Source organism: Leucopleurus acutus (genome assembly GCF_964270905.1).
Source record: "Leucopleurus acutus genome assembly, chromosome: 3".
NCBI lineage: Eukaryota > Metazoa > Chordata > Mammalia > Artiodactyla > Delphinidae > Leucopleurus > Leucopleurus acutus.
This window is the reverse complement of record NC_139145.1, coordinates 66,318,011-66,333,801: the sequence shown is the minus strand read 5'-3', so window position 1 is coordinate 66,333,801 and position 15,791 is coordinate 66,318,011. Positions and strand designations below refer to the sequence as shown.

The 15,791-nt window shown below is 36.3% G+C and overlaps 1 protein-coding gene across 2 annotated transcripts in view; it reads left to right on the top strand.

The window, feature by feature from the left end:
* RAD50 (RAD50 double strand break repair protein) overlaps positions 1–15,791 on the top strand; it is a 98,401-nt gene that overhangs the window by 36,079 nt on the left and 46,531 nt on the right. For both annotated transcript variants that reach the window (XM_082837186.1, XM_082837187.1), the window contains exons 6-13: positions 4,218–4,346; positions 4,579–4,744; positions 6,145–6,338; positions 6,760–6,966; positions 8,017–8,199; positions 8,810–8,967; positions 11,961–12,136; positions 12,621–12,858. In XM_082837186.1, the coding sequence (XP_082693312.1) occupies positions 4,218–4,346; positions 4,579–4,744; positions 6,145–6,338; positions 6,760–6,966; positions 8,017–8,199; positions 8,810–8,967; positions 11,961–12,136; positions 12,621–12,858 (1,451 nt within the window). The remainder of the gene's footprint in view (positions 1–4,217; positions 4,347–4,578; positions 4,745–6,144; positions 6,339–6,759; positions 6,967–8,016; positions 8,200–8,809; positions 8,968–11,960; positions 12,137–12,620; positions 12,859–15,791) is intronic.

Sequence of the window (15,791 nt, the reverse complement as noted above, 5' to 3'; positions counted from 1 at the left end):
CTTCTTTTACTAGGTTGTGTGCTCTGGGGATAGAGCCTGTGTTTTGCGCTCTGGGGTTCGAGCCAAAACACAGATATCAAAGAAGGAATCCCCAGCATCTAGTTACTGGCTGGATTTAAGGAATGAAGCAGCTAGAGATGTCACAAAAGATCTAAGCCAAGATAATGTTTTTTGTTTTTTTAAAAAAATTTATTTTATTTATTTATTTTTGGCTGCTTTGGGTCTTCGTTGCTGCGCACAGGCTTTCTCTAGTTGCAGCGAGCAGGGGCTACTCTTTGTTGTGGCATGTGGGCTTCTCATTGTGGTGGCTTCTCTTACTGCGGAGCATGGGCTCTAGGTGTGCGGGCTTCAGTAGTTGTGGCACGCGGGCTTCAGTAGTTGTGGCTTGCGGGCTCTAGAGTGCAGGCTCAGTAGTTGTGGTGCATGGGCTTAGTTGCTCCGTGGCAAGTGGGATCTTCCCGGACCAGGGATTGAACCCGTGTCCCCTGCATTGGCAGGTGGATTCTTAACCGCTGCACCATCAGGGAACCTCCAAGATAATGTTAATGCTTCTACAATACAGTGAAAACATTGGTAGAAACCGAGTAGTTTCTGAGAAGTAGGGTACCATAACAGAGGTGTTAATATTTATTGCTCTTAAGAATGAATCCAGTTCTCTTTGTTAGATTGTTCAAAGATATTTTGTGAACACAGAATTTTTTTCACAAGTGATGTGAATGGTCCCATTCATTGAGGGCCTACTGTATGCCCAGTTGCTGATCAAAGTGCTTTAAAATGTATTATATGAGCCCCACAGTAACCCCGTGAAGTTTCATAGATGAGAAAAGTGAGGCACAGGTATTCACGTTGGAAGTAAGGGGTAAAGCCAGGATTTGATTCCAGGCTTCTCTGATTCCTAAACTGATACTTTTTTTTTCTTTAGTCAGATTTATTGAAATATAATTTGCATTTAGTAAAATCCACCCTTTTGAAAGTATATGATTTGATGAGTTTGGACAAATGCATACAGTAGCATTACTATCAGTACAGTCAAGATATAGAACATTTCCACCCCAAATAGTTCTCTCAAGTCTATTTGTAGTCAGTCCCCTACCTCCATTTCCAGCCCTTGGTAATCCCTGATTTGTTTTCTGTCAGTATAGTTTTGCCTTTTCCAACGAATGCGACATCAGTGGAATCATACATTATATAGCCTTTTGTGTCTGACTTCTTAGCATAATGCTTTTAAATTTATGTGGTTGCATGTACGAGTAGTTCATTCCTTTTTATTGCTGAGGGTATTCCATTGTAAGGATATATTACAGTTTGTTCATCCATTCCTTTGTTGTTGGACTTCAGGTTGTTATCAGCTTTTAGCTATTACAAACAAAACTGCTGTAAACTTCTGTGTACAGGTCTTTGTTTGGAGATATGTTTTCATCTCTCTTGGGTAACTCCCTAGGAGTGGGATTGCTAGGTTGTGTGTTAAGTGTATGTTTTACCTTAAGAGCTGCCAAACTATTTTTCAAAGTGGCACATTTGGTAGTCCCACAGCAATGTACAAGAGTGCAGTTGCACTTCGTCCTTGTCAGCACTTAGTATTATCAGCTTTGTATTTTAGCCATTAAAATAGATGTGTGATAGAATCTCTGAGCAGCTTTTCTTTTTTCATTATGGTTTTAATTTGCATTTTCCTAATGTTAATCAATGTTGAGCATCTTTTTATGTGCTTATTTGCCATTTGAATATCGTTTTTGGTAAAGTGTCTATGCGTATCTTTTGCCTGTTTTCAATAGGTTTTGTGTGTGTGTATTTTTTGTTTTTGTTTTTGGTCTTACTGTTGAAGCTGTGAGAGTTCTTTAATTATTCTGGATATAAGCCCTAATTGGGTATGTGTTTTGCAAATTTTTTTTTTCTTCTTAACTGCTTTCAAAGGGCAGGAGTTTTTAATTTTGATGAAGTCCAGTATATCAAAATTTTCTCTTATAGTTTTTGCTTTTTGTTTCCTATCTAGGAAATCTTTGCCTGACCCAAGGTCACAAAGATTTTCTTCTTGAAGTTTTCTAGCCTCAGTTGTTATATTTAAGTATATGTTCTATTTCAGGTTAACTTTGAATATGGTATGAGGTAAGGTTGAGATTTACTTCCTTTTTTTTTTTTTAGTTAGTTTTTATTAGAGTATAGTTGCTTTACAATGTTGTGTTAGTTTCTGCTGTGCAGCAAAGTGAATCAGCTCTATGGAGATTTACTTCTTTACATAGAGATGTCCAGTCATTCCAGCTCCCAGGGCCTGTAGTCTTAATTGTCATACCATCCTGCCTCCCAGTCTCATCTCCCATACTCCCATACAGTGCTCATTGACCATTCCGAAAATCTTCAGGGCCCTTAAGAATTATGTTAAATCTACTGTGCCTGTGCTCTATAAATGGAGCAACCTGGATGGCAGCATCTCTGTTTACAACATGGTTTATTGAATATTTTAGACCCACTGTTGAGATCTGCTGCTCAGAAAAAAAAAAGGATTTTCTTTTTCCCCCAAATATTACTGCTCATCGGCCATGCATCTGGTCACCCAAGAGTGCTCATGGAGATGTACAATGAGATTCATGTTTTCATGTCTGCTAACACAGCATCCATTCTGCAGCCTATGGATCAAGAAGTCATTTTGACTTTTAAATCTTTTTAAGAAATACATTTCGTAAGGCTATAGCTGCCATAGATAGTAATTCCAGTGATGGATCTGGGTAAACTGAAAACTTCCTGGAAAGGATTCACCATTCTAGATGCCATTAAGAACATTCGTGATTCATGGGAAGAGATCAAAATATGAACACTTTTTTTAAGACATAATACTATTGCACACTTCTACAGTATAGTGTAAACAACTTTTATATGCACTGTGAAGCCAAAAAACTGTGTGACTTGCTTTATTGCAATAATCACTTCATTGCAGTGGTCTGGAACTGAACCCAGTATATCTCTGAGGTTTGCCTGTAGTGTCATAATGATTAGAGGGAATGTATGGCAGCACCTAGTACAATGTCTGCAGTATAGCAGGCATTTGATCGATGATAGCTATGACTGTTATTATTGGTAAAAATTTTTTTTTCAAATCTCTCTTTCAGCTAACGTACTGAACACTTGTTACATGTGCTGAGGAAGCATTGGTGAACAAAGTAAAGTTTCTGTGGTGATAACGTGTTACCTATTAATATACAAATCATAAGATATGGTATTAGTATAATTTATCAAATGACATTGAAGTTGAGGATGCGTTTTGGTGCAGCTATGAAAGCTTACAATAGATATCTGTAATAATGTGTTAGTTTAAAAATTAGGTTCTAAAAATGTCTTAGAAGAGGAGTTGGTCAGCCTAGAGGCAAACACCAGAAGAGTATCCAAGGAGGGAAGACTCTGAGCCAGGTCACTCATATTCCTAGGAGATGAGGCAACCAGCTGTTCCTGGAAGCAGGCCACTGAGATCATTTGTCACATTTCACTTGTGATGCACCATGAGTTTCCAGTCCACTCAGTAGTTCTAATTCTTTTTAAATAAATCAAATAGTTAGTCTTTTAAGGATTAAGTTCTGTTTTTTTTAATTTTTGGCTGTGTTGGGTCTTCATTGCTGCTCATAGGCTTTCTCTAGTTACGGCAAGCGGGGGCTACTCTGTGTTGCAGTGCGCGTACTTCTCATTGTGGTGACCTCTCCTGTTGGGGAACACAGGCTCCAGGCACGTGGGCTCAGCAGTTGTGACTCACGGGCTCTAGAGCACAGGCTCAGTAGTTGTGGCAAATGGGCTTAGTTGCTCCATGACATGTGTGATCTTTCCGGACCAGGACTTGAACCCATGTTCCCTGCATTGGCAGGTGGATTCTTAACCACTGTGCCACCAGGGAAGTTCCAAGGATTAAGTTCTTAAAATGTGGTACTTTACATAATGTGGCTCCAAGTACCCAATGAATGAATGACTTTTGTGGGAGCTGTTGAGGGCAGGGGATGGGCTTTGGAGTTAGAAGGGAGTTAAATTCCTGCTTTTCTTTACTATCTGTAAGGAGTTGGACAAGTTACTTAATGTCTCTGATCCTCAGTTTCTCAGTGCTCCCTTTATAGCAGTGTTACCATTAAATGAGATCACTTTTACTAAGTGCCTGGTCCTGGGACATGTTATTTATCTTCAGTTATTTGCAGTATAAACTATAGTGAATACTGTTATGTAGGGTGTTTGTTTATTTTCAGAATCGTCTAAAAGAAATTGAACAAAATCTCTCTAAAATAATGAGACTCGACAATGAAATTAAAGCTTTGGATAGCCGAAAGAAGCAAATGGAAAAAGATAATAGTGAACTGGAACAGAAAATGGAAAAGGTTTGTGGTGGTAGAATTTTGTTTTACTTCAGAATTTTCAGATTATTGTAATGAACCTCATTTGATTCCATTTTGACAGTCATATTTTGAAACAAACATACAAATCTTGATGTTTGTGTTACTTCCATGTCTATGTTAAAAAGAAGGATATTGAATAAGCTTTGGTTCACATTTTGTACCTCAGACTGATACCTTGTTATACATTAAAGCTCTTTATTTTGGTTCTACACAGGTTTTTCAAGGGTCTGATGAGCAGCTAAATGATTTATATCACAATCACCAGAGAACAGTTAGGGAGAAAGAAAGGAGACGGGTAGAATGTCAGCGTGAACTGGAAAAATTAAATAAAGAATCTAGGCTTCTCAATGAAGAAAAATCAGAACTACTTGTTGAACAGGGTAAGAGACAGTGTTTACTTGGTCTTTTCCCCTATTATAATATTACACATTTTCTGCATGAATGACAAGTCTCCAGGGAATTATGCTGAGTGAAAAAAGTCTCAAAAGATTATATATAGTATGTTTCCACTTCATATGACATTTTGAAATGCCAAAATTTTAGAAATGTAGAACAGATTAGTGGTGGCCAGGGTTACCCAGTAGGAGGAAAAGCAGGAGGAAGGCTAATGTGGTTATGGTTTTAAAAAAACCAAGAGGGGTTCTTATGGTATTGGAACTGTTCAGTATCTTGGCTGTCATGGTGGATATAAGAACCAACACAGTTGATAAAATTATGTAGAACTTAATACACACACAGATATGAGTAAAACTGGGGAAATAAGAATAAGATTGATGGATTGTATCAGTGTCAGTATCCTGGTTGTGATATACTATAATTTTGCAAATTACTAAAAGAAAACACAGTTTTTCTACTCAACAACAGTTCTGACGCCAGGTGTGTGGGTTTTTCCACACCAAGCAATTCTCCAATTCTCAGTGAACACCAACTAAGTGTCCTGTAATTTAATTCAGTTCTGACACTCCCTGTCCGGAGTTAGCATAGACCCCACAGATTAAGGGCTCAGTCTCATGAGACTGTCTCCCACTCCACTCCAGCTGCCAATCCCAAGTCCCAGGTTGTCTGGCACCTGTACTTCTGACCACTGGCTGTAAATCAGGGGTTCCCACAACCCTTTTCTCAGGTTCAGTAATCTTCTATAACAGCTCCTAGAACTCAGGGAAGCACTTACTATTACCAGTTTATTAAGGATATAGCTCAGGAACACCCAGATGGAAGAGATGCATAGGGTAAGGTATGGGGGAGGGACACTGAGCTTTCATGCCTTCTCCACATGCGCGACTTACTCAGCACCTCCATGTCGTATTCACCAACCTGGAAGCTCTTTGAATGCCATTGCTTAGGGTTTTTATGGAAGTAATCATGTAGACATGATTAATTAAGTCATTGGCCATTGGTGATTGAACTCAGACTTCGGCCCCTCCCCAGAAATGGGAGGGGTGGGTACTGAAACTTCCTACTCTCTAATCACAGAGCTGATTCCTCTGACGACCAGGTCCCATTCTCCAGGAGTCACCTCATTAGAATAAACTCAGGTACAGTTGAAAGGGACTTATAATGAATAACCAAAGATACTCCTCTCACCCCATCACTGAGAAATTCTAAGCGTTTTTGGAGCTCTGTACCAGGAGCCAAGGACAAAAACCAAATATGTATTTCTTACTACATCTCAATACAATAGTTACCATTTGGGGAAACTGAGCAAAGGATGTAAGAGATCTTGCTCTTTTATTTTTTAAAATATCTGATAAAAGAATTACTATGATTGTGTTTTTTAAAGGTCGTCTACAGCTACAAGCAGATCGTCATCAAGAACATATGCGAGCTAGAGATTCATTAATTCAGTCTTTGGCAACACAACTAGAATTGGATGGCTTTGAGCATGGACCATTCAATGAGAGACAGATAAAAAATTTTCACAAACTTGTGAGAGAGAGGCAAGAAAAGGAAGCAGAAACTGCCAGGCAACTGATGGTAAATACTGTTATTTTCTTTTGTTTGTATCAGATTGTCTAGTTGAATTTTTTTAATTTTGGGATTGACCTTATTTTGTCATATTTTTGGATTAGTGTTAGGATAAAATTTGCTATGAGGTAGAATAAAACCTTTATGGAAGCAAATTTTTTAAAGTTTATAAGTATAAAAGTACAAAGAATATATAGACCTATGTTTTTTCTTTGATTTTAAGTAAAATTTCTTTTTAAAGCTAATTGTAAAGAAAAAGTTTGCTCGAAGTTAATAATGATTATCTCTGGGTTATGATCATTATATTTTTTTATGCTTTTCTATATTTTCCTCAGAGTGCATGTGTTACTTTTGCATCAAAGAAACTTTTTCTTAATGAAGTTTTTAGTGAAAAAATTGTTAATGCTCATGCTTCTCATTATGTATTTAGAATGACTTTGCAGAAAAAGAGACTCTGAAACAAAAACAGATAGATGAGATAAGGGATAAGAAAACTGGACTGGGAAGAATAATAGAACTAAAATCAGAAATCCTAACTAAGAAGCAGAGTGAGCTGAAAAATGTGAAGTATGAATTACAGCAGTTGGAAGGATCTTCAGACAGAATTCTTGAACTGGACCAGGAGCTCACAAAAGCTGTAAGATACTATTTGAGCAATCTAATAATTTTAAGGTATAAGATATTTAGAAGTATTTTACCTTTTGCTAATCCTGAGATTATGGCATTTTAATAAAAATGTCAACCTTGTCTATCAATCTCATGTAAAATGAATTTATCTGAATATCTTAATGACCCAACTCTGCTCCTGGAACCTGGTGGATTGAAAATTAGAATCATCTAAAGAAACTTAAAATAAAAAACTTATGCTTAGACCTTAAACCTTCCAAATAAAAATCTCTAAGAGTGGGCCATAGAAATGTGTTCAAAACAGAACTGGGTGATTCTTATGAGTACCTTGATTGAGAACCACTTACCTAAGTTTAAAAAAAAAGTATTTTCCCTCTAGGTTCCACACACGACAGATTTTATATGATTATTGCTGTGTTATCACTTCTTCTGGGGTAGAAATTTTCTTAGCCCACCTCTTCCTTTCATGAATTTCCAAAATTTCTTCTTTGTTTCTAATCTCTTCCCTTCCTTCACACCTCCATTACCAAAATAAGCATCCTAAAGCTTGGCAAATGCCACTTTCAGGTCCCATCTTGATAATTTAAACATTTCTATTTACTCCCAAACTTAACATCTAGCATACATTTTTGTCAGTTTAGCACGATATTGTCCTGTTGTGATGGGGAGATACTGTTCAGGGACCATATCACACGATTTTTAGTTTCTATATGCCAGGCAATGTAGTGAGTTACATGGGTACTTGATAAATGCTTAGTTATTGATTGAAGAGTCACTAAACTGTATACTTAAGCATATTTTTCTTAATTTTGCACTAATTTTCACTTTTCCCTCCTGTTTGACTCTTCCAGATTTATTTACTAAGTCTCTACTGTTATAAAATAGTAAGGTAACTTTATAAGATCTTTCTTAAAAATTTTATTACTTCTGCTTTTTCTGTTGTTGGATAAAATCAAACAGTAATATTTTGACCATCCTGAGGAGTAGCTGATTTCTAATACACTTTGTCATTATTTTAACACAACACATATAAACCTGTTCATTTATTTGAATTATTAAGGAACGTGAGCTAAGCAAAGCTGAGAAAAACAGCAATGTAGAAACTCTAAAAACAGAAGTAATAAGCCTTCAAAATGAGAAAGCAGATCTAGACAGGACCCTGCGTAAATTGGACCAGGAGATGGAGCAGTTAAATCATCATACAGCAACACGTACCCAGATGGAGATGCTGACCAAAGACAAAGTATGACCTTTCTTTTTGTTCTAATTATACTTTCTGGTATTTAAAATAGCTTATCTTAACATTCATAATCGTTACACTGTGAAGTATTTAGTTGATATTGGCTTTTTACTTTAGGGGTTAAATGAACTTAATATAAAGTTTTCAAGTTTAAAAACTGTTTTCTAATTACAAAGAAATAATAATACAGAAGTGTATACACACAAACACACACGTGTACATTGCTGTTAATTTTTATCATATACCATACAGAAGTTTTAATTTTTATATCATCAGACTTGTTATTCTTTTCTCTAATGGCTTAGAAAGTCCATCCTCACGTTAAGAGTTTAAGAAATTTTCAGGAGTTCCTTGGTGGCCTAGTGGTTAGGATTTGGTGCTTTCACTGCCATGGCCCGGGTTCAGTCTCTGGTCGGGGCGCTGAGATACTCCTCAAGCAGTGAAGCATGGCCAAAATTTTAAAAAAAAAAGAAGAAATTTTATATTTTCTTCTTGCATTTTTGTAGTTTTATTTTTTAAGCCTAGAACTGTAATCAATCTAAAATTTATTTTTGTTCTTTATATAATGTGGAGATATTGAGCTTTATTTTTAAACGATTTTTTTTTCCTATAGGCTGACAAAGATGAACAAATCAGAAAAATAAAATCTAGGCACAGTGATGAATTAACTTCATTGTTAGGATATTTTCCCAACAAAAAACAGCTTGAAGACTGGCTTCATAGTAAATCAAAAGAAATTAATCAGACCAGGGACAGACTTGCCAAATTGAAGTAAGTAGTTACAACATTTGAAGATGTAGTAGAAGTCTCTTTTTTCATGCTTTCACTTTTAATTGTTTTGAAATCATTTATTGTCACGAAGTGGTATGTCTTATTAATTGACTTTGATTTTCCCATATTTTACAAATTAAGTAAAATGGTAACAGATAGTGAGTTCAGCTTCTTGTTCCTTGAAAGTTTGCAGAACTAAGTGAGAGGATTAAAATATTCCTTTATAAAAAGTGAGACCTGAAACTATAAAACGCCTAGAAGATAACATAGAGGAAAGGTTTCATTGTATTGAAATTGGCAATGATTTCTTGGATATGACACCAAAAGCACAGGCAGCAGAAGCAAAAATAGACAAATGGGACTATATCATACTTAAAAACTGCTGCACAGCAAAGGGAACGATCAACAGGGAAAAGGCAATTAACAGAATGGGAGAAAACATTTGCAAATTATATATCTGATAAGGGGTTAGTATCCAGAATATGTAAAGAACTCGTACAACTCAATAATAATAAAAAAAAATACCCGGATTAAAAAAGTGGGCAGAGGGACTTCCCTGGTGGTGCAGTGGTTGGGACTCCGAGCTCCCAACGCAGGGGGCCCGGGTTCGATCCCTGCTCAGGGAACTAGATCCCACAACTAAGAGTTCACATGCCACAGCTAGGGAGTCCGCCTACTGCAACTAAGACCTGGCACAACCAAATAAATAAATAAATAAATATTTTAAAAAATAAACAGGCAGAGGACTTGAATAGACATTTCTCCAAAGAATATATACAGATGGTCAACAGCATATGAAAAGATGCTCAAGATGATGCTAGTCATCAAGGAAATGCAAATCAAAACCACAGTGATATCACTTCACACCACTTAGGATGACCGTTATCAAAAAAAACAGAAAATATAGTAGTGTGTTATAATAAGCTATAATGGAAAAAAATCTGAAAAAGAATAATATAACTGAATCACTTTGCTTTATACCTGAAACTGACACAACATTGTAAATCAACTATACTTCAATTAAAAGATAAAATAAGAAGTTGAAAAAAAACCAAAATAACAAGTGTTGGTGAGGATGTTGAGAAATTGGAACCCTCTGCACTATTAGTGGGAGTGTAAAATGGTGCAGTTACTGTAGAAAACCTGTGGAGGTTCTTCAAAAAATTAGGAAAAGAATAACTAGATGATCCAGGAATTCCACTTCTGAGTATATATTCAAACGAATTGAAAACATGATATCAAAGAGATATTTGCTAATCCATGTTCACTGCAGCATTATTCACAATAGCCAAGAGGTGGAAGCAACCTAAATGATGGATGAATGGATAAAGAAAAACTGGTGTATGTATAATGGAATATTATTTATCTTTGAAAAAGAAGGAAATCCTCTCATATGCTATGACTTGATGAACCTTGAGGATATTATGCTTGAGGATATTAAAGCGAAGTAAGCTAGGCACAAAAAGACGAGTACTGCTTGGTTCCACTTACGTGAAGTATCCAAAGATGTCGAACTCTTAGAAAGTATGTAGAATGGAGGTTCAGAGTAGCCAGGGGGCGGGGGCGGAGGGGGGGTAGTTTTTCAGTGGGTATAGAATTTTAGTTTTGCAAGATGAAAAAGTTTTAGAGATCTGTTGCACAACAATGTGCATATAGTTAACACTACTGTGCTGTACAGTTAAAAATGGTTAAGATGTTAAAGTTTATGTTTTTCCCACAGTTTAAAAAAGTGATCCATTTTTTCAAATATCACCTTGAGTGTTACTTGGATAAGAGGGTCAAAAATTCCACACATATTTTTGAGGCAGATAGTGGATTTGACCATGTTAAATTTGTGTTTCTTGTGGAAATGTCTGTTAGGGAATAGAATACTGGAGTTTGAAGTTCAGAAGACTGGAAGTTGTTGCTTTGTAAGCGATAACTGGCATCAGTAGGTCATGTCAACTTGAAGGAGTTATTCAAAGAGAAGAGAAAAAATTGTAGTTAGACTCCTGGAAAACACCAACATTTAAACTGTTGGCAAGCAAAGGAAGAGGAGCAAGCGAAGTCAGTGCCCCAGGAGCCAGGGTGAGAACAAGACAGGAGTGATGTCTGGGTTGCCTTGAGAAAATAGTCTTTCAAGGAGGGGTTCAACCGTGTTTGGTGCTGCTGAGATAGTGATCTTAATGAGCAATGCTCAATGACTAGGATGGTGAGAACATCATCTACATGTTATTTTTTTCCCAAATTTTTACTGTGACTCACAGTGGGAAGTATCAAGATGAGGCACATGTACACTCACATAGATTTATCTGAAACAAATTTCTTAAAATAGTACCTATCCTAACCACACACAATCTACTCCAATATATTCTACATATTATGCTTAATTTTTCAAAATATGCTGAATACAATGCATTGAATTGATTATATGACTTGCCTACTGCATCAGAACCTGTAAATTGAAAACCCCTGATCTGTGTGGGCGTGGAGGCTGGCTAGGATTATATTTAAGAGTTGGAGTGGAAATAAATTGTACCAGTGAGCAAAGTCTTTGATGAATGAGAGGCAGTGAATGATCAGGTTGTAAGTAGGTGACAGCAACAAGGAGGGAACAAAGGAAAAGTTTTTACAGGAGGGAACGGAAGTACAGTTGTGAAAGGGTCCACACAGAGTTAGGAGAATGTTCTCCTTTTTTTTTCTTCCCTCCAGATCTGGCAAGCATATTCTCCTTGCTGAGGCTCTTAACCCAAGATCTAAGACCATGAACCCCTGCAAAACCAAGCAGGGTTTTATCTGTACACATTTTTCTGGGAGCAGGCATATGACCAGGGTGAGTCCATGTGGTAGGGGTAGATTCAGGCAGTAGTGGACTGTTGCCATGACTTCTAAAAAAAAAGTGCTTGGTCACAGCAGACCTTTGTAATATTTTCTGGCAGAGTTTGTCTTGGATCTACCTTCTCACACTTTTCATTTCTCATGTTTTAAAATTGTAATCCATATTCTTATTTTAGCAAGGAACTGGCTTCAGCTGAGCAAAATAAAAATCATATAAATAATGAGCTAAAAAGGAAGGAAGAGAAGTTGTCCAGCTATGAAGACAAACTGTTTGATGTTTGTGGTAGCCAGGATTTTGAAAGTGACTTAGACAGGCTTAAAGAAGAAATTGAAAAATCCTCAAAACAACGAGGTAGGTTACCTACTTTATATTAGAAAAGGCATTTTGATGTTTTTGAATTTTCACAGGTAACTATTAAGGATGGGAGATTTTTAAACTTGGTTCTGGAGCTCGTTGGCTTAAATTTCAGTTCTGGTTCTACAACCTACTTGTTGTGTGACTTTGGGCAAGTTATCGAAACCTTTCTGTACTTCAGATTCATTAATAATTGCCTACCACGTGTAGGGTGTTAGGGAGGAGTAAATGAGATTATAGTTTCTGGCACATAACAAGCTTTAAAAGTTTTATACTTGTGTGTTACCAGAAAATAATTTCTACAAATCTGAATGTATTGTGCCCTTGGGAAGATTTAAATATCAGAATTTTGATTTCTTTCATTGTGTGTTTATAAAGCAAGAAGAATAATCATGTATTTACAGAAAAGGATATAACCATGTTGACAAAACTGTATTTTGTATTCTTTTCACTGGGAGTATATATATATTTTTTTAAATAGCCATGCTGGCTGGAGCTACGGCAGTTTACTCCCAATTCATTACTCAGCTAACGGATGAACACCAGTCGTGTTGCCCTGTATGTCAGAGAGTTTTTCAGACAGAAGCTGAATTACAAGAAGTCATCAATGATTTGCAGTCTAAGCTGAGGCTTGCTCCAGATAAGCTCAAGTCAACAGAATCAGAACTAAAGAAAAAAGAAAAGCGGCGTGATGAAATGCTGGGACTAGTGCCCATGAGGTGAGAATAGGGATTTACTATTACTGTACCTGTACAGCAGCACTGTAAGAGGTACCTATTCCACTGTCTAACATATGGTAGGTATTCAGTAAGCAAGAGTTGAATGAATAAAGGTTAAAGTCAGGATTCTAAGCCAGTATGCTCATCTCATGTTATTTATGTGATAAGAAAGAATTATTTTGTTTCAAGATAAGCTTGTTTCTTAAACTAGTCACAGGGTGGATATAATCTTTAATTTGTGTATGTTTGTTTCATTCCTGAGACTTGGCTTGAGGGCAGAAATTTTGATAGATTTTATAACTATGTGTCACTTTCTAAACCCAGCAAAGAATTAAAGTACCGGAAAGCTCCCCTCAAGAGACAAATTTTAAACTATACTTTTATGTTTTTCTCACTTTCAGAAAGAATGAATCATAGATGATTTCTATTATTTATTTTTCCCTTGCTTGTATAAGAAGTTCAGATGATTTTCTATTTATAACTAAAATCAAGTCAGAAAGTATGTGATGATTGCCTTGGTGTCTCCCAGAGCACAAAGATGGTCACAGAGACCAGTAAGACATGACCTTCATGGAGCTGATGGTCTATGTAAGGAGAAAAGCTCTCAGGATTAGACATAGAAAGCTGGGCTTAATAAAGTACTTAATTGGTTCAAACAAATGTATTAATTAGGAAGAGAGAAGCCAGTGGACTACAGAATCAGAATAGGATTTTGAGAACAGGGTAGGAGGAGGGATGTAAAGCATAGGGAAGGTGGTTTGACTTATTTAAGAGGAGGAAAGGGGAGAGGGTGTGTGTAAAGAGTAGGAGAGTAAGACCTGTGCTGCAGTAGAAACATTATCTGGAGTTTGAGAACTTATTTGTAGTGATTGATTCACATAAGTAGGGAAGATAGAGCTACAATTATGTTCAGACCTAGTTATAGCTCTATTAGGTGATGGGGAGCCATCCTAAGAGATTTAATGAAAGATGTGTTTTAGGAAAATTAATCTAATGTTAATACATTGGATGAAAGTGAGACAAACTCTGGAAACAAAAAAACCCGGAGGGTATGTTGTCCTGGAAAACTGAAAAGGAGTTTAAGGAAGAGAAGGAAGGGAAGATGCAAGAAGATGTGCTTTGTGGTAGCCAGCCTCTAAGATGGTCCCCAATGATCCCTGCCTCCTAGTATTCACACTCTTGTATTAGTCTTCTCTCATGTTCCAGGATTGGTCTGTGTAACCAATAAAGTACAACGGAAGTGATAGCATGTCCCTTCCAGCATGTCCCGTACCATCATGAATGAAATTTCAGCTGAAAATGTACCTATTTATCATGTTTCTTAGTACTGACTTGGGTTCATTTTTTATAACACCTCATTTAAATAAAAACTCCATATTTTTCCCACAGGTTTTTTTCAGTACTGTATCTGTGTTAGTTGGTTCCTTTTACATAAAATTCCCTTGGAAAAAAAATGCTGTCACAAAATTGAGTTTCTGAAAAATTTAAAAAACAAAAGAGAAAACTCTACTAGAGCTCAGTAACCATTCTCTCAGGAAATATCTTTACTGTTTCTTAGAGTACTTATTTTAGCGTCTTAGGTAATCATCAGAAAAGAAGGCACCAAAACCTGGACCACATCAATAAGGGGTTTTTGTGTGTGTGTGAAAATGTAAAAATGGGGTTAAAATTGAATGGATGCCTATAGTTCTCTGCAAAAATGTCCCAGTCAAGTGAATGCTTGACTGTCATTAGGCTCTCATAGCTTTGTCACTTTCTAGGTACTGGGTACATAACTTAAGACCAACTTCTGGTCTATAACACTGGGAAGTAATGTGGGCATGAATTATTCATAATCTGAATATGTTCATATTTATTCAGGGAATTTTTTCATTCCTCTGGTATAAAAAATTACAGGTCTCTGTCACTCAGATCAATTCAGGTTGGCATTTCTTGCTCATAGTTTGGACTTTAAAAAAATCATTAAGTAATAACAATATCTGAGAGCTAATCCTTGAGTTTCTGGTTTATTATAAGGCTCCCATTAGAAACCAATTGAATTTATTATACTAATTTGATTTTAAGAATTTGGGATTTTTCTGAAAAAAGCTTAATAGCTTTTTTTTTTAAAGATTACATACAAGTTTTATTGTTTCAGAGGTATCAACAAAAATAGGTGTGGGGCCAGTACCTGCCATAGGGATGGTAATTCATTAGCTAGAGTAGCAGCAGTAAAGTGGGTTTAACAGCTTTTGTACCATAAACCCATGTAGCATTTGACTGAGTGGTTTCCTTCTTTCCTATTTTCTTTCCTTCCTTCCTTCTGTCCTTCCATCAGTTTTTAAACTTTTTTATTTTGAAATAATTTTAGACTTACAGAAAATTTACAAAAATAGTACAGAGAATTCACATATACCCTTCACCCAGCTTCTCCTGATGTTCACAGTTTATGTAACCATAATATGGTTATCAAAGTCAAGAAATTAACTTTGGTATAATTCTATTAATTAAACTACAAACCATATTTGAATTTTAGCAGTCTTTCTATTTAATATCCTTTGTCTATTTCAGGATCCAACTCAGGATTCCCACATTGCATATACTTGTTATTTCTCCTTAGGCTCTTGTAGTCTACCATAGTTCTTCTTTGTCTTTGACAGTCTTTCTTGGTCTTTCATGGTCTTGACACTTATGATGAGTATGGTCAGGTAATTTGTAAGATATCTTTCAGTTTGGCAAACAATATGGTAAAAATTGCTGGTATCAAGATCTGTCAATAGGTACTAGTTATAAAATCAGTGGACAGAGGTTTGAGGAGAAACAGGATATTTACATTTTCTTCAATGTATTTCTCCTATGATACTTATTGATTACATAGAGAAAAATAGTAACTTTACAATGGGTAAATCTGGCTGACACCTTCTTAACTAAGAGTAACATACTGACATTATGTA